The following is a 17,650-nucleotide window of genomic DNA, read 5'->3' on the forward strand; positions in this document are numbered from 1 at the left end:
ACAGGGCCATATTAAAACCCAGGTCATGAGCATAGGGTCCTGTCATAAATATAAAGGGAAGGGTAAACCCCTTTAAAATCCCTCCTGGACAGAGGAAAAATCCTCTCACCTGTAAAGGGTTAAGAAGCTAAAGGTAACTTCGCTGGCACCTGACCAAAATGACCAATGAGGAGACAAGATACTTTCAAAAGCTGGGAGGAGGGAGAGAAACAAAGGGTCTGTGTCTGTGTCTGTCTGTATGCTGCTTTTGCCAGGGACAGAACAGGAATGGAGTCTTAGAACTTTTAATAAGTAATCTAGCTAGGTATGTGTTAGATTATGATTTCTTTAAATGGCTGAGAAAAGAACTGTGCTGAATAGAATGACTATCCCTGTCTGTGTGTCTTTTTTGTAACTTAGAGAATCCCTCTAGGCAAAACCTTATGTTTTGAATCTAATTACCCTGTAAGGTATCTACCATCCTGATCTTACAGAGGTGATTCCTTTACTTCTATTAAAAGTCTTCTTGTAAGAAAACTGAATGCTTTTTCATTGTTCTCAGATCCAAAGGTTTGGGTCTGTGGTCACCTATGCAAATTGGTGAGGATTTTTACCAAACCTTCCCCAGGAAGTGGGGTGGAAGGGTTGGGAGGATTTTGGGGGGAAAGATGTGTCCAAACTACGTTTCCAAGTAAACCCAGTTAAAGTTTGGTGGTGGCAGTGGAAATTCCAAGGGCAAAGGGTAAAATTAATTTGTACCTTGGGGAAGTTTTAACCTAAGCTGGTAAAAGTAAGCTTAGGAGGTTTTCATGCAGGTCCCCACATGTGTACCCTAGAGTTCAGAGTGGGGGAGGAACCTTGACAGGTCCCAGCTAGCTGACTCATGTGATGTCATCAGAATCTCAGGGTTTGTTTGTTTTTTTAAAATATGTTTCAAGCCTTCATTGTTGCAAAGAATGGCTGAAAAAGTGAACTGTGTATAACTGACCTAGTGATGTCTGCCTGAGCCTGCATATGACCTACAACAAATGGAAGAGCCAAGAAGTCAACTGACCCTCCCAGCTCTGAGTGGGTTGGTCTGAATGGGGTGTGTGGCTTGCATGCACTGCTGGGTCTGACAGAATTGGCTGCATGTGATGGGGTGTATCAACTTCAAATGCCAAAAAGATGTTAATTGACGCCTGAGAGCTTATTAGCCCCACCTTGTTACACCTAACAGCTGTGCCAGGTTCAGGGAGCAGTTAAAACGAAGCAGTTCAGTGCAATTTGGGTGGAAGGGAGAATTTAGGAAAGATGTGGTTTGGAGTCCCCTCTCTGCAGGAAGGGCCTGACAAAAAACAGGTAGAAGAACTACTGTGAGATAAGCTAAAGAGCAGAGTTATCTAGTGTGGTGGGCCTTGAAAAAGGGGCAAGATGCTGGGTAGGGAGCCCTGTTGCTTGGTGTTTTGCAGAAGGACAGAGAACTGGGGAGAACCTAAAGCTATGTCTACACTACAGCTTATGCCAGCATAATTTTTGTCACTCAGGGGTGGATATAAACCAAGCCCAAGTGACAAATTATGCCGACATAAGCACTTGTGCGCAGCGCTATGTTAGCAGGAGACCTTCTCCCACTGATGTAGCTTTTGCCACTCGCAGAGTTTGCTCTCCCTTCAGCACAGAGAGCGTCTACACCACACGCGCTGCAGCTGCGCAGATGTATCAGTACAGCTACGCTGCTGTACATACAGACATGGCTGAAAACTGACTAAAAGCTCAACTGGGAGGGGCAGAAGTTGCTTAGTTTGTATTTTCATTTCATTGTTTGTTTTAATTTTGCTGAGAGACTCCAGGAAAAGCCCTGTAAGCCACTACTGTTCTGGAAGAGGAGAAACTGAAGAGGAGCCTAGGAGGGGTGTAAGACATTGTGCTGATTGCCATTATTTTGTTGGACACTATTTGTTTTGGACACTGAAACCCCCAAAGACGTGCAACTATAGTGTGGCGTGGCTGGAGGGCCCACTCACCCTGGTACCCAACCACTGAAGCCTTGAAGAGGATAGCAAGAGAGTTGCGGAAATGCTATGCCATTTAACAAGGGGGTGCTCTGGAATGGTAAGTTGATGATGTGCCCCCTCAGTGGGGCTCAGATGAACCGCTGCGCTTCGTTCCTTTCCTAGGTGACCTTTTAGCTCCATGGGGGGAAAGTAGTAGTGGTGTTCTCAAGCATCATTCATTCATGGTAGCAAAATGAAATGTTACTTTCCAAACAGGCAGAAATTCATAATATGCTTGTCCCTGTCCTCTCTGACAGTGGTGAAACCTTCTTCTTCTTCCCCTTTCCCAGCTAATTGGGGTTAGGTCACTAGATCAGTCTTTTCCTTACTTGCCAGTCCAACGCTCACTCCATATCCACTCCGTCCTGCTGTACACAGTCTATCCACTATTTTCTTGGCTGTCCTTCTCTGCCCACAAACTTAAATCTCAAGTGCCTCCTGTACAGAATTCCCTTCATTCATCCTTCACACGTCTATACCATCTCAGCTTCCTCTCTTGCAGCTTCTCACTGATACCACAAACCTTCATCTCACTTCTGATAACATCATTCTGCATTTGGTCCAGCAACATCACCCACTCACACATCTCATTTCCATGGCTACAAGTTTTCTCAGGTGCCTCTCTTTGGTTGCCCATCTCTCTGATCCCTCTTCCATGGCTTTGTATAATTGTCCCTTTAAGTAGTCTGGGCATCCATTTATCATAAATCATTCCACATATCTTGTGCCATTACATCAGTGGTGGACAATGAACAATATTAACATATGAAATACCACTGGGCATCGGAGTTAACGCCAGTGGTGTTAACATGGGTCAGTTCACACCTCCCAGAGATACTCTTACAGGCTGTGCGCATCTGGTAGACATCACTGCACTGCACTTACTTCACATTTTCAAGATTGTCTTCACAACTATATGGGGGATAGCCTTAGTATTTTATTTATGAAAGCTGAGATTCCGAGAAACTAGATGGGATGGCCCTAATGACCCAATGTGAAGCAGTCCAGTTCAGATTTTGGATACCACTACCAACTTCCTTCCATTTGTGCTTGCCTGCTACAGGTCAATGACCCGATGTGAAGCAGTCCAGTTCATATCTTGGTTACCACTACCAACTTCCTTTCATTTGTGCTTGCCTGCCACATTTGGCTATAATTTGTACTTATCTTCTCCTTTGCATATAGTAAAGGGAATGACCCAAAATTAGCAACCTTTTATTATTGTGTGCAAATGTCACTTTCTCTAGGCTAAGGAAAGAGATAATTATGCATTAATATCCAGTAGACATTTTAACAGAAAAGCATACTTGAAGTTAAATATATAGTTTCCTCAATGAGAATCTAAATGAATGTAAGAGAATAATCAACCACCGATATGCAAACAGACATACAACAATATTCAGTATAAACCCCTTTAAATATAAAACCTAGGTTTTCACTATAATCTATAAAAAAAAAAAAAAATGGAGAGAGAGTCTTCACAACCTTCCGAAAGAAAGACTGTTAAACCTGTTTCATGCAGGAGATTATTGTGCCCACTAGCGGTTGCAGCCTACAGCACATGAAACCTAAACTATAAATGCCTATATTTGTGATGTGTGACATCATATGTACTATGTTCGCCAGAGTAATTTTAATATAGACATTATAAAATAATAACCTGGATTACCAACCATGATCTAGTTTCATATGTAAGCCTCTCTCTTTCTCCTCCATTTCCTCCTCCTCTTCACCATCAGCATCATCAGCATCTTGTTCTGGTTGCTGTTCAGCAAGTTTTCTTAGATGCTTCATAAATACTTCAATTGAGGATGTAAAATTAAATTCTTTATTATTCAGCCAATGAACCACAAAGCCTCCATTTCCTTCATCTACATTAAAAGCTGTTCCAGCTAACACTGATGGAATATCTGTGGAAATAAAATTTAATTTGAAAAATCGCCACCAAAACCACAACATAAATATATGCAAATTAACTACCTAAAATACAGAACTTCGTAAATTTATACCTGTAAGCTAAAACAAGTTATACACACACGAGACAGTGGATAATTTACAGATACTAATGGAAATGGGTTGTTATAAGGTGAAGAAAGAAAATTAGTTTTGTTCCATAAACAAAAACCAGTTACAATAACAAAAGTTATGGTTCTCTACATGAAAAACATTGTAGTTATGTATAAAAGTATTCATAAAACCAAACCATTTAAAGACAAGTGTAATAAATCTTATGCTGCCCACAAACACTCTTACCAAATATTAATCATAACATAGCCCTAACTCTGATAATAAGTTATTCTTAAAACTTATTCTTTGTTTTCATATCTATATGTTTCTTTTAGGGACAGTGTCAAATGGAAAATAGTCAGTTAATATATTTATCAACTGTTAATTTTTCAGTATAATACTTATGTGCGCTTTCAAATTAATAGAATAAAGCTGTACATGTAGTTTAATAAAAAAGTGTAGATTAATTGGTAAAATTATACACGTATTGCTGACTTGCACTTGAGACTCAATGTGCTACATTAATGTATAAATATAAACTTTTATAATTTCTTTCTTTTTCAAAAGTATTTTGTTTTGTATTTATAGTTTGAGATTATGGGTGTAAGAATATAATGTATTTTGGGTCAGAGTTAAGATTGTTGTGTTGCGATCAAATGTGCATTTCTTTATACTTGACAAGAACAACCTATTTGTTTATTATGTGGACAGGGTATAATTTATGTCCTTAACTATTTATACCCTTTAAGTGCCAGGGTTTTGTAAATATGATAAGTGACTACATTGCTATTGGTTAACAACTTCTTTAATTAAAAGAAGGTTTTTTTTAATTTAAAAAAAAGAAGCTTGTTTTGGGAATTTCACAAGGTTTTGTTAATGCTTTATTTTTAAAATTATGTATAGTTAAAGAGACTCTTATTTAACAAATAGGATAAGACATATCACCAGATGGAAGGAGGGAGTGGTGGCTGGCTAAAGACTTGTACAGAATTCTCTCATTCAACGTACACCACGGAGGATGCATATGTTCCATGGGTACCTATATTAGGCTGCGTTTGTAAGTGGACATGACTATCTTCAGAAGTGCTCAAAAACTATAGTAAATTGAAGTAAAACTAAAGACCAGAACCAATGTAACTTGATTCCACTGCTAAAGACAAACCCGACAGGCCACAGTGCCTCCCAGGCATGTCCCTGAACCTTTGTGCACATTTCTCCCAAAGCACCTATCGTTATCGTACCTAAAGGTATGTCTACACTGGAGCTGGAGGTGAAATTCCCAGCTTGGGTAGGCATACCTGCACTAGCTCTGATTGAACAAGGGTGCTAAACATCGCAGTGTAGCCGTGGGTGCACAGGCAGCAGGACAGGTTTGCCACCCCCAAGTATGTACCTAGGGTTGCAGACAGGATTGTGCACAGCGCGGCTAGTCTGTCCTGCTGCCCATATGGCTGTATCTACCCTGCTATTTTTAGCATGCTAGCTCAATCACAGCTAGCAAACATACATCTACCTGAGCTGGAAATTATACTCCAGTGTCAGTGTGGACATACTTTAAGTGCCACTTATTGCCCCCAAAACATTAAGAGATCCGCAAAGGACCTTCCCCGTCAAACCCAAGAACAAACCAAACTTGAGTTTGTGCCTTTTTTGCTTCTTTATTATGTACAAAGATGACCCAAACGTTTTGTTTTTCATCCAAAAAAAAAAAAAAAAAAAATGGGGGGAGAGTTTTAGTTTTTACATTGGAAATTCAGGTGCTGTCTGTCCTGCAAGACTCTATGATAATTAGAGACTACTGAAATGACATCTTTGCTATGGACAGTACTCAAGAAAGCAGATCAAACCATGAGCACTACACCAATACCATCTCCCTAACATTTCTATTTTGGATAAATTATTATTGGGCATTTAAAGGGGAAAAAAAAGAAGAGTATTTTCACCTGTGGTAGGGTTGATGCTTGCTGCTATATGAAAGTGACAGAGTGCATTAGCATGATGTGAAATATGACGCTGAACTTCATGCGAGCCCTGTTGATCAGGCAATAATTCTGTGTGAGTAATAAGAACTGAAGATCTTCTTTGTCCTTTTCTCATATTTTTCAAGTGATGAAGTGTCTGAAGTAAAGAGAAAAATCATATTTAAATCTAAAAGAAAACAACGCATTGTGAAGTTGATCATGAGAATATATCTATGCAAATCCTAATACCTAAGATGTGAAGACCCTGCATGCAGATTGTTTGAGGTTGTTAAACTGTGCACATTTTTTCTGATCAAAGCCACGTTTCAAAGTCTTCAAGTCTCTGCTCTAATCAAAAAAATATTATTTTGTGATAGCATTTGTATAGAGACAGAGCAGTCACAACTTTTGTCTACCAGCAGGGTAAGCATGTCTTAGTATGAAAGCTGACATTCCAAAAGTTGTCACAGCTATTAGTCTGATAAAGCAATGGATCTCAGCCTTTCCAGATTACTGTACCCCTTTTGGGAGTCTGATTTGTCTTATGTACCCCAAGTTTCACCTCACTTAAAAACTCATGTTTTGGCTTCAGCCCCACACGGCCTGGCAACCCATTAAAACGAACTCTCAACCCTCTTTGGGGGCGCAACCCACTGTTTGAGAACCGCTGAAAATGTAGAATAGCAAACAAGTCACTGGCTGAATGAAATTTTAGTTTGTACTTACTTTGCTAGTGCTTTTTATGCAGCCTATTGTAAAACTAGGCAAATTTCTGGATGAGTTGATGTACCCCTTGGAAGACCTCTGAGTACCGCTATGGGTACGTGTACCCCTGGTTGAGAACCACTGTGATAAAGGATCCTTGAGCCAATGACCTTCCAGGGGTATCATACTTTGTAACACACTTTGGATTTGTATTATTTTTATATTACTGTATATAATCTTCACACTTGTCTTGATTAATTCATAAAAGTCTTCAGCTTTCAGGAGTGGCACAAATATAACTGAGGCCATAATTTAAAAACAATGGCTTCTAAAAGCTCAACTGAGGGCATAATTTGTCCTGCTACATATTTGTTACTGGTGATATGCCAGAAGGGAAGAGCCCAGTATGATTTTCGTACACCAGGATGAGTTTTCAAAACTGGCAGTTTCTTCCCTCTAAACTAAAAATTTGATACAGATACCACCGAGACTCAAACATGAAATACCACAATGCCATCTTTGCAAAGACATTTTTCAAAGCGGAACAGCCCTTTAAAGACATTAACCAGACCAAACCACTTAGAGATGGAAAGAAAAGGTTTGTATTGATAGCATACATTTTACCTGGAGGGAGCTGAAAAACCTCCCCTGTACTGAAACTGTCTTCTTAGTAAACAATGCAATGAAAACCAAATGAACAGGAAATTTGATATTTTAAGAATAAGTCTCAGTTATATGCTAATATCTAATCTTCTTAAGGGGTAAGAATATTTTCCTTACATACGTCCAAGAGAATGTTTCAATTCTTGGTTTCCATGGATGTTGTCACAAGTATGGAATCTCATTCGCCAACCAGAATGAAATTACCACTTACTGTGCAGTATTTAACATCATGTGCTCCTAACAACTCTACACTCAGCTGAGGAGGAAGCAGATTCATTCCATTTTTCATCTAAGTCTTAAGGGTTTTATTCTCAAGTCTGCAAAAATAAATTCTCTTTTTCTTCTTGAATGATTTGTTGTAAACTGAGTATGTGAAACAACTCAGACTGCTACACTCTGATCTACTGTATACTAGAGGCTAGACAGCATGTGGTTTCAGTTTTCCAAATCCCTTAAATTTTACCTACCCAAAATTTTAACTACTGAAATAAAAAATAATTAGCAACATAAATATTTAACAGTACCTCTAGAGCATGCTGTATTCTGTCTTTTTGCCTTCCAGAATGCAACAGGCTGCTGCTACTGCTGGAAGTGCTAGTCTCACAGATCTGCTCACCCAGAAGACTATCTTCTGGTAATAAAGTCTCTGCCCACAGCCGACAGATACCATCATGGCATGAAGTAAGTAACACGTTACAGACAGACCCCCTGAAAATAAACATGTCAGGATTACCTCAGGTAACTAAATGAAGTACAGTTACACAACTGAAAATACAAAAACATACAAGTGTTACGCAGTTATGATCTGCTTCTTGGAAGGTTTTTGGAACTGAAACATGTTTATAATAGTCGTAACAATTTAAATATGCTAGCTAATGGCAAATTGTAGATTACTAACAAAAGTGCATCTGATAGTAACATCAATTCAGATGAATTAACTGAACACTACTATAAGCAAGTTTATAGTTACAGTTATAATTATCTGGTTTGCTGGGTTGTGTAAAGTATGAGCATGTATACTGCATCACTACAGGAGTGAAAATGAAATCGTAAGCTACTACATCTATCATGTCTGCTTGAGAAAGGAGTTTGTTAATTATTAACAATTTACACAGATTTTCCTTCCAATGCCTGAAGAATTCCTTCCATTTCCTGAAGAAAAGATTTATACTTGTGCTTCCTACACTTAATTTACTAAAGTTTAGATCAGATTTTATAGCACTACTGATGTCAATAGGTAAACTGAGTAAATGTTCACCAATGTAATAAGCGTTGCATAACTTCACCCTTCAAAATACAGTGCTCCCTCTGTAATAGCTGATGACATTACTAACACATACAGTAGTTACCATAAAAAAAAAAAAGCAACCCTTTTAATGGTGACCACTCTAAAACAAGCCAAGGAGCTATATTCCCCAGCGCTCTTGGGTGCAATGTCAACTTAATATTTAGGGCCCTGAATTCAGGTCCTAGAAAGTAAGTGAAAAAAATCATTCTAAAATATTTTGAAATGTAATTTAAGATCTACATTTAAAATCTATATATAGTTTCTTATAATTTTATAAGGGTTCCAAAAAAAAAAAAAAAAAAAAAAAAAGTAGCTCTGGCTACTTCGTGCCCTTTTGGTCCCCAGGTGGCCCAGGACTGGTGGAGCAAAAGGTGGCTTGAACGTCTTCGCAACACCCTCCTTTCCCCACACAAACATTAGGTGCAGCTAAGAAACTGGCCTGACAGCTTTTCAGCTCCCTTTATTAGATCTTCTTATATTTGTATGGAATTCTGTGACTGACAGTGGTTGTCTAAACATTCGGAAACCTACAATCATGGTTCGCTACTATTTGAAATGTATAGAAAAGTTGATACTTTTCAAATAGTAGTAAGGGATTGCTAAAGGGTGACCTATGCTCCAGTCCTGCCATTACTTATACACATGCTTACCTTGAAGCATACAAGTAGTCCCAATGAAGTCAATGGGACTAGGCACATGTTTAAAGTGCAGAGAGAGCACAGTATCTTGAACTCAGGTCTTGTCACCTTTTAATAAATTATAGATGTATATGTATATAAGTATTTGCAGAACTGGGGCCCTACAATTCAATGAAAATGCGTGTTAGTTCCAAAAGAAGTAGGGAAAATACTAGATTATTGGATTAAATAACCATCATAACAAACAGAAGCTTAAATTATATGTGCACATCCTTAAGCATTACATCTTCAGTATAATACGTAAGTGTATTTAAACTATCATGAAGACAAGGGCCAAAATTATTAAATTTGGATGTCTAAAATTAAGGTGCCTAAATTTAGATGTAGGTACGATAATGGACGTGGTCTAATTTAGAAATGGCCCAAAAAGTGAATGAGAAACTGCTGAAAATGAAGTTTTTTATTCATGTACCTATTTAAGAGCCTAAGTTTAAGCACCCACACTTGAAAATTTTGATCAAAATTTCTTACAGGAACTTTCTAACCTGGGCATGTACTTGCTAGTTTTACGCCATGAAAATCCTGTCACCGCTCGAGGATGTGCCAAATAAACAAAGGAAAAGTGAACAATTGCTGAGCTTTTTTTCTTTTCTTCACTCTCTCTAGGTAGAAGAGATGACTTCCATCCAGTCATTGGATACCACACCTTTAAGAGACAATCATCCTGGGCAAAGAAACAAACATATATACAAATGTCACAAAAAGGAAACCCAAAAGTATGGATGAAGTTAGCTTGGTGGTATACATCTAGTGACGTAGTTAATTAAAATCAAGTTGAAATGTTGATATAGCATCACCACCAATACCAAGAGGTAACTTATTAAAAATGTATATTTTTAATGTGTGTGGAGAATTAATTTACAGTAGCAGATTAAAGTTCATGTTTTAAAATTGCCAAAAGTTATATAACAGTACAACTATATGGTGGACAGCAAATATCAAAACTGCATGAGCAAAAAAAATGACTGACAGCTTTTATTTGTGATCAAGCATTTGTGAGAGTGCAGGAAACTGATGTAATGTCTGGCAGAAAGAAAGATCTAGCTGGTGTAATTCACCAATTTACACCAACTATGAATCTGGCCCCACATACATAGCACCATAAATGTAGAGCTCATTTCCTAGTAAGAAATACTCCCTAAGTCAGACAAAATAAGATGCGGCACACTATTAAGCTAAGAGGGAGAGAGAACAAAGGAAAAAATTTCTATTAGATGTTAATTTTATAAAGGGATTTGGAGGACAGTGAAAGCAGTTGTAGCACAAACAGAAGACCACCGCCACATATAGGAATAGTATGAATGAAGGCCTGAAAATGACAACGGAAGAAACATGAAGAGAGCAGTAAAGAGATGATTACAGAGAATGAAGGAAAAAGTGTGGAAGCCAGAAGAAAGACTACTTATGCATGGTCTGGGAAAACACAGATAAGCTTGCATAGTGTCTTTAAGGTAAGGACATGGTGGATGAATTGGAAGGGATAAGAAACTGGAAGCCAGTGAAGAGGCAAGCATGGAAATGTGTTAAAAGTAGCATGAGAGAGAATTTTAGCAGTAGTCTTTTTGGCCTTTTGAATAGATGGAAGAACATTATTCTTCCATGCTACCTTACTCTTTGTCCAAATCTTAAATTCTCCTAGGAATTCTTTCTATCTCATTCTCTTCATTAATCTGTCCTCGCCGCTGTTTAGAATCTCTGGCTTCATGACTCAAGCAGATAGTACCAGAAATAAAACTACAAGCCAATTTCTTCCTTTGCTCCCCTTTTGACCCTTTTCAGGTTCTTTTCACCAGATTTTCAGTAGGTTAGATTGACATACACCTGCATTAGTGTGCGCTAAGAGATGCCTAGGTGCCCAGTAATTATCAGTGTAAATACCATTATACAACGGTAGGAAAATAGCTCTCGGAGTTGCAGGACTGACTGAGATAGGGAGTAGAAAATGGAAGGAAATCAAGTTTAAAAAAAAAAAAAATCTATTACAGACCTCTCACAGCCCAGCTAAAAGATAAAATTCCCACAAAGAGATCACAAGATTTGCTTGACCACAGATCCTACAAGCAGGACTAACAAAAATGCTCAGCAGGCAGCAGTGTTAAGAGTTATGATTACAGCTATACATCTGATAGAGCTATATGTTGCAACCTAAATGGAAGCCTCTTCTGACACAGAGACAGAGAATGGGCTTCTGGTACCATTTGCTACAATTATCTAGTCAGGGAATCTTATCTGTATAAATGTATATGCACAGAAGATGGAGATATGCAAAGAATAAGACTTTCAAAGCCTAGCTTTTGGTCACTTTCTAACCACAAGGATCTTAAGATGTAGTACCTAGCCACAATACTACAGTGGGCACATTCCTAGTGAATCTAACACACACACACACACGTCTGTAACAGCAACATAAGCACCATGCCGGTGACTCAAGGTAACCATTAAGGAGAAGAGTTGCGGTAAATAAAAAAATTAGTTCCTCAAACTCATCTTTTCCCTTAGTGGAATTAGTGGTATGACTAACAAAAGCTGAACTATCGGAATGTAAACTCAAGATCACTCAAGTGACAGGACTTTAGATGAAATAAAAACGTATTGTTACATGAAAATTTAATCCCAAAAGCAGTTTGAGAAAGATACGAGAAACTGAAATGGAGGTAAGAATGGAAGTTGAAACTCAGTCTTCAGTATACATTTGAAACTGTTTGGTAATTATTTAGATATTGGGATTAGTTTTGCTTAACTATGGCTACATAATTGCACACAGTCCATAATTTTTGCATATTAATTATCATCAAAAGCTTGTGATGAATCCACATCCGAAGACTTAGCTAGCTATTATTTGTCCTTACCTTTCCAGCTGTTGCAAAGTATTCACCATCAGGAGACCACTCCATCATATGTACAGATACTGCAGTCCTAGGGAAGAAAGACAGTTCAGCTTTAAACCTTGATTGACTACTGTGTATGTATTTTTATAATATTATTGCTCCAAAATATACAATTAATCAAGTATCATTATGTAATATTTAAGTGAAGCATGTTGATAATTTATAGTCATTCCAATGTGTCTCAGCTATTATGTGCTGCATCCAGCTAAAAACAGCGATAGCAGTTTAGGATTATTTTTGCACAAAAATATCTGACACATTGAGAAAAGAGAATGGGCAGAAAATAACTTGTTTTTTTGCAGAGCAAAGGCACATAAGCTCTTGATCCAAGTGCAAAAGAAAAACATCTCCTAGTTAGTCTGGGACTCTTTCTCAACAAAATGTGAGGCACTTGGCATTGCCTGAAGAAGCAAAGACATCTAATTTCAAGGAACCTCCATCTGGAAAGGAGAGGGCTTAGCACAGCATTTTTCAAGAATCAACTGTGCTGGTCCTAAAACTGGTAGAATAAGTCACCCACCTGGAAAATTTCCTTGTCTGCCAAGTAGAGAACAGAAGCATATATTGTTCTGGTTGTATTAGTCCCTCAGAGTACCTTATAACTTGGGACTGAAGAACAGGTCAGTTCTCATTTAATCTAGAACATGGCAGCCACTCAGTCCATGATAGTTTGAATGACCTCTCATGGCAGGAAAGTTCAGATGGCAATTTTATGGCCCAAAATTCCAAGTTACTGTGCTTAGGCTGGCTTCTTTTCGCTTTCAGAGCCAAGACGCACTGAGGTGCATAAATGAACACTCCTATCTAGAACAACATTTATCTGTTATCACACAAGTTAGAGACATCTGTGTGAATGGTGACCCTCTGAAAACTTTCTGGGGTAGTAACTACCAAATCACTGATTTTTCTGACAATGCCAGAGAACCATAACAGTAAGCTGAGAATATTCAAGCCTGAGTGATATAAAATGCTCAGCCAGGACGGAAGGGGCTTCCATCCACAGCTTGGTTGAGTTCACAGAATCATAGAATATCAGGTTTGGAAGGGACCTCATGAGGTCATCTAGTCCAACCCCCTACTCAAAGCAGGACCAATCCCCAACTAAATTGAATGAGCTGAGCTCATTCAAACAACACAAGAATGCACGGTCACACATAAGAACAAAGAATGTCAGTCACATTTTCAGAACGGTGGGCTGTATCCCAGCAGATAGAGACTCTGAAAAGGACTTACAGGTCATAGTGGATAACCATCTTAACATGTGTTCCCAGTGGATACTGTGATTAAGAAGACTAAATGCAATCTTTGGATGTATAATATCAATTAAGCGTACAGAGGGGATACGTCTATATATATGGCATTGATCCATTACTGGAATACGGCAGACCAGCTCTGGTGTCCACACTTTAAAAAAGGATGTTGAGAAACTGGAGGGGGTGGGGGGGGTCAGAAAAGTGCCACAAGAATGATTTGAGGTCTGGAAAACCTGTTTTACAATGATTTAATAAGGTCAGTCTATTTAGTTTACCCAAGAAAAGGTTAATAGTTGACTTGATTGCAATCTAACTCTAATCTAGGAGAAAGGCTTAACAAGACCCAATGGCTGGAAGTAGAAGTTTGAATTTATCTAACTGGAAATAAGGTGCAAATTTTTCACAGTGAGGTAATTAACTGTTGTAATTTACCAAAGAACATGGTGAATTCTCCATCACTTGAAGTCCATAAAGTAAGATTGGATGTCTTTCTAAAAACATACTCTAGCTCAACCATAAGATATGGACTGGATGCAGTAATTACTGAGTGAAAGTCTATGGCCTTTGTTATACAACAGGTCAGACTACATGATAATTATAGTTCCTTCTGGTCTTAAAAATCTATGTAACAAATACAATAATAATTAAAACAGAAATGTAAATTACACTAAATGAACAGTCGAGATGAGAGCAAAGGCAAAAGTAGAATAACAGGAACTGAGGGTATGGAGGGAACCTTGTTAAATGCAGTTGGAATATTAGACCTGCAGGCTGACACGCACATCCTTCCTAACAGACTTTGGAATGCTTAAGGGAAAGTGTAGCGGGGTGGCTACCCCACTCCTAAAATAGAAGGGGTTAAAAGTAGCCCTGGAGAGGGCTGTGGCTGGGGATGGCTGATTGGGGAAGCAGCTGCAGTTGGGCCACGCCCCAATCAGGCCTCAGCTGGCTTGTATAAAAGGCTGTGACAGAGGCCCAAGGAGTCTCTCTCCAAGCTGGGAGAGAGCAGGGCCTGCCTGCCAGGGTACTGAGGGGGGTGCTGTGCTGTGGAAGGAGCAGGCTGAGCAGGGGTGCTTGAAGCTGGCAACTCCCCAGGCTGTAGGACCTGGTCCGAGGCCCATAAAGGTACTGGGAGGTAGAGGAAGGCAACAGGTCCAAACCCCCTTGCCTATGATGAGTGGCCTTTACACTGCAGTCTGCTCCAGGGAGCTGGGGCTTGGTGATGACTGGCAGTAGACTGAGGCAAGGTGGGGATAGAGGGTTGGGGGTACCCCAGGAAGGGGAACCCCAGAGGGAGAGTGTGGGAGTACTGTCGGGGGCAGAACCCCAAAGAAAGGGGCCTGGGGTCTGTGAGGGACACAGGGGGCCAGAGCTGTGCGGGTCACTGGCCTGCAAAGAGCGCTCCAGGCTGGAAAAGCTAATTCCCAATGACCAGCAGGAGGCGCTGCAGGGGTGAGTCCAGCAACACAAAGTACTGCTAGAATGGGAGCTGAAGAGGAAATATCATACAGCTACTTGTTCTTTAAAGGAAAAAAAAATTCTCAACATTATTCAAATAAACAATTCGACTGGTTGAAAGTGTCTTTAAAGGTAAATCTCTCTTCAGTTGGGTGACTGTCATCTGATAGGGTGGGGCTCACATGGAAAGAATACTTGTCTGATTATACCTCAAAATTATAAATCAGGAAAAGTTACTAGGTTATAATGATGCATTTCTTTTAACACACTAAAATTCTGATGATAATTCTCCCCTCTAATTGCATTAAATGATTCAGTCAATATATAATATTTTTTCTGGGTATTTGAACGTGTATATCCTTCTGAAATATATATCTGAAACTCCTTTGTAATTCTGTAAACTCTGAAGAAAATTCCATTGCTCAGTGGTTCCCTGCCCTTTTTTGGTTAGTCCCCTTCACCTTAAATTACCATATTAGCATCCTACCTAGGTCCCCTTGCACCATATCTTGGCTTAAGTGCCTCTCTACTTTTTTGTCCCCCACACACCCTTTCCTTCTAACTCCATTCTTTTTCCCCTTCCTGTTTTTCTTCTTTCAATTCTTGGGTTTTTTTGCTCTCCTCACTTATTCCATCATGATATTCAAAACTAGCATTATTATTATTAATCACACAGTGGTGTGCGTCTCCTGTCTGGGGGCGTGCAAGCCGCTTGCACACACTAGCATGACCAGGGACAGCTGCCAGTGAGCCTGGTGCTCGCCCCAGTGGGCAGAGCTGGGGGCGGTTCAGCCACATTGGAGGAGCTGCCTGGCTGGGCGCTGGCTCCTGCAACCTGACATGCTGCTGCTTTTGCCGCTGCAGTTCCTGACCCAGTTGCTGGCCATGGCCCTGCTGGTCTCGCTTGTTGTTGCTAGAGCCCTGCGACACCACAGATATCTGCTTTATAGCCACAGATAAAAATTTTGTATCTGCGCAGGGCTCTAAATATTGAAATGCTTTTAATTGCACACATTTAAAATGCAGTCTTTTACATCTAGTTAACACATCTTAGATTACAGATTCACTTACTTGCACTGCCAGACACATTTCCAGTCATTTAGAACAGGGAGAACTTTATCATCTTTGATCTGACTGTCAGGATCATCCTCTTCTTCCTCTTCTTCTAGAATGTCACTACATGGAGGGGCCCACAACTGCAAGTTGTCAGTTGCTGTCAGGAGCCTGTTACCTAAAAGTGAGTAATATTAATTGAGGTTGTAGAACAGAATGAGGAACTCTGGATGCATTTATATTGGAAGATTATGTAGAGTATCCGATCTTGACAAGTAATTAAAAATAGCCTAGGAACACAACTTTATGAAGTCCATTTTGATTACAGTAGATTATTCAGACATGGCACACTCAGCTCCAGTTGGTTTTATTAAATTTTTTAGATTTTATTTTAAGCAAGAGTGCTTTATTCCTGCTATTATGAATACAGTAATATCCAAAACAATATCAATTATTTTCATATTAAACCATCTGAATTAAAAATAAACCCCAATAATTTTATAACTATACTGATTGCATATTTCCAAAAGACACAGCTACTGATTCATACTACATTTAAACTTGCAAACATTTACTTAAACATTTGTAATGGCAGATGATAAACATTTTTTCTTCCAATGCCCAGATTTATTTCCCTGTATATCAGTAAGCCAACCCACTATTAAAACATGTTTTGTTACTGTCTGTGATAAGGCCTTGTTATTCAGTCCATCCAGTAGAAAATTTTGTAGGCTATGGGGAATTTTTTCTGCCAAAAACTCTAATTCCACTACCAGAAGTAGATGAAAGACGTGCAGAATTTCACAAATATCACCATTGTATTAGAAACAAAGAAACTTACAAATCTCCCTCTTAAATTTTTCAGTGTGCAAGTTGAAGAAAACAAAAAAGGGAGATTAAACAGACAAGTTTAGTCTCAAATAAGGGTAGTTCTTGGATTTTTCCAGAATGTCAGAGAATCAAACTTCTCTTTAAAACTTAACTTCAAAAGGAACTTCTGCCTTCCTGTAAAATGGGTTTCTATTAGAGTATGAAATAGAGTATAAATATTAGTTAGTTGTCCTTTCTCCACAGGTAATTTGTCCATTTGACAGTCAAAGAACTGCAAGGGGGAAAAAAATCTCCCAGTACAAGAAGTCATTGCTTATAGGCATACACAGGCAACAGGAAAGTGACTGTCCAAGAATTAACATGCTAACAGACTGGTTAATATCAATAACCAGCCAGGCATATCAATTACTAGAGGTACTCTCACAGAACCCATTTTACAGGGAAAGAAGAAACTCTTTTCCAGCAATCCATTCTAATGTGTTGTGCACATCCATACCAACAAGCCCAATTGTGAAGGAGAAAACTAGACCTCTTGATTTTTTTAAAAACTTACTACATTACTAAATTACAGCCCATAGAAAATGTCTGTTGAAAGCTGGAAGGGCTGAAGTACTCACATCTGCTGTCTCCTATTTAGTCTTCCAGATGACCACTTTGCAATTTTTTTTCTCTATACAGAAGCCACTGGAATTTGCCCCATTTAAAATAATCATATCTGGCCACAAGAACCTGGTAATTAGCTACTTTCATTTGTAGAGATAATGAGAAAATAAGCCTCCTAACTGAGAAGATCCACTCGCCATGAAAAGGACATAAGGAAGTTGTATTTG

General features: G+C 39.0%; 1 protein-coding gene across 4 annotated transcripts in view; it reads right to left on the bottom strand.

Annotated features, from left to right (window-relative positions):
- Window positions 1-17,650, bottom strand: part of DMXL2 (Dmx like 2) — a 104,629-nt gene that overhangs the window by 66,366 nt on the left and 20,613 nt on the right. For all 4 annotated transcript variants that reach the window (XM_037911707.2, XM_037911708.2, XM_037911706.2 and 1 more), the window contains exons 5-10: window positions 16,008-16,167; window positions 12,187-12,253; window positions 9,823-10,001; window positions 7,876-8,059; window positions 5,966-6,140; window positions 3,689-3,925 (exon numbers count right to left, since the gene is read on the bottom strand). In XM_037911707.2, coding sequence (XP_037767635.1) covers window positions 3,689-3,925; window positions 5,966-6,140; window positions 7,876-8,059; window positions 9,823-10,001; window positions 12,187-12,253; window positions 16,008-16,167 — 1,002 coding nt within the window. The remainder of the gene's footprint in view (window positions 1-3,688; window positions 3,926-5,965; window positions 6,141-7,875; window positions 8,060-9,822; window positions 10,002-12,186; window positions 12,254-16,007; window positions 16,168-17,650) is intronic.

Source organism: Chelonia mydas, chromosome 10 (assembly GCF_015237465.2).
Source record: "Chelonia mydas isolate rCheMyd1 chromosome 10, rCheMyd1.pri.v2, whole genome shotgun sequence".
NCBI lineage: Eukaryota > Metazoa > Chordata > Testudines > Cheloniidae > Chelonia > Chelonia mydas.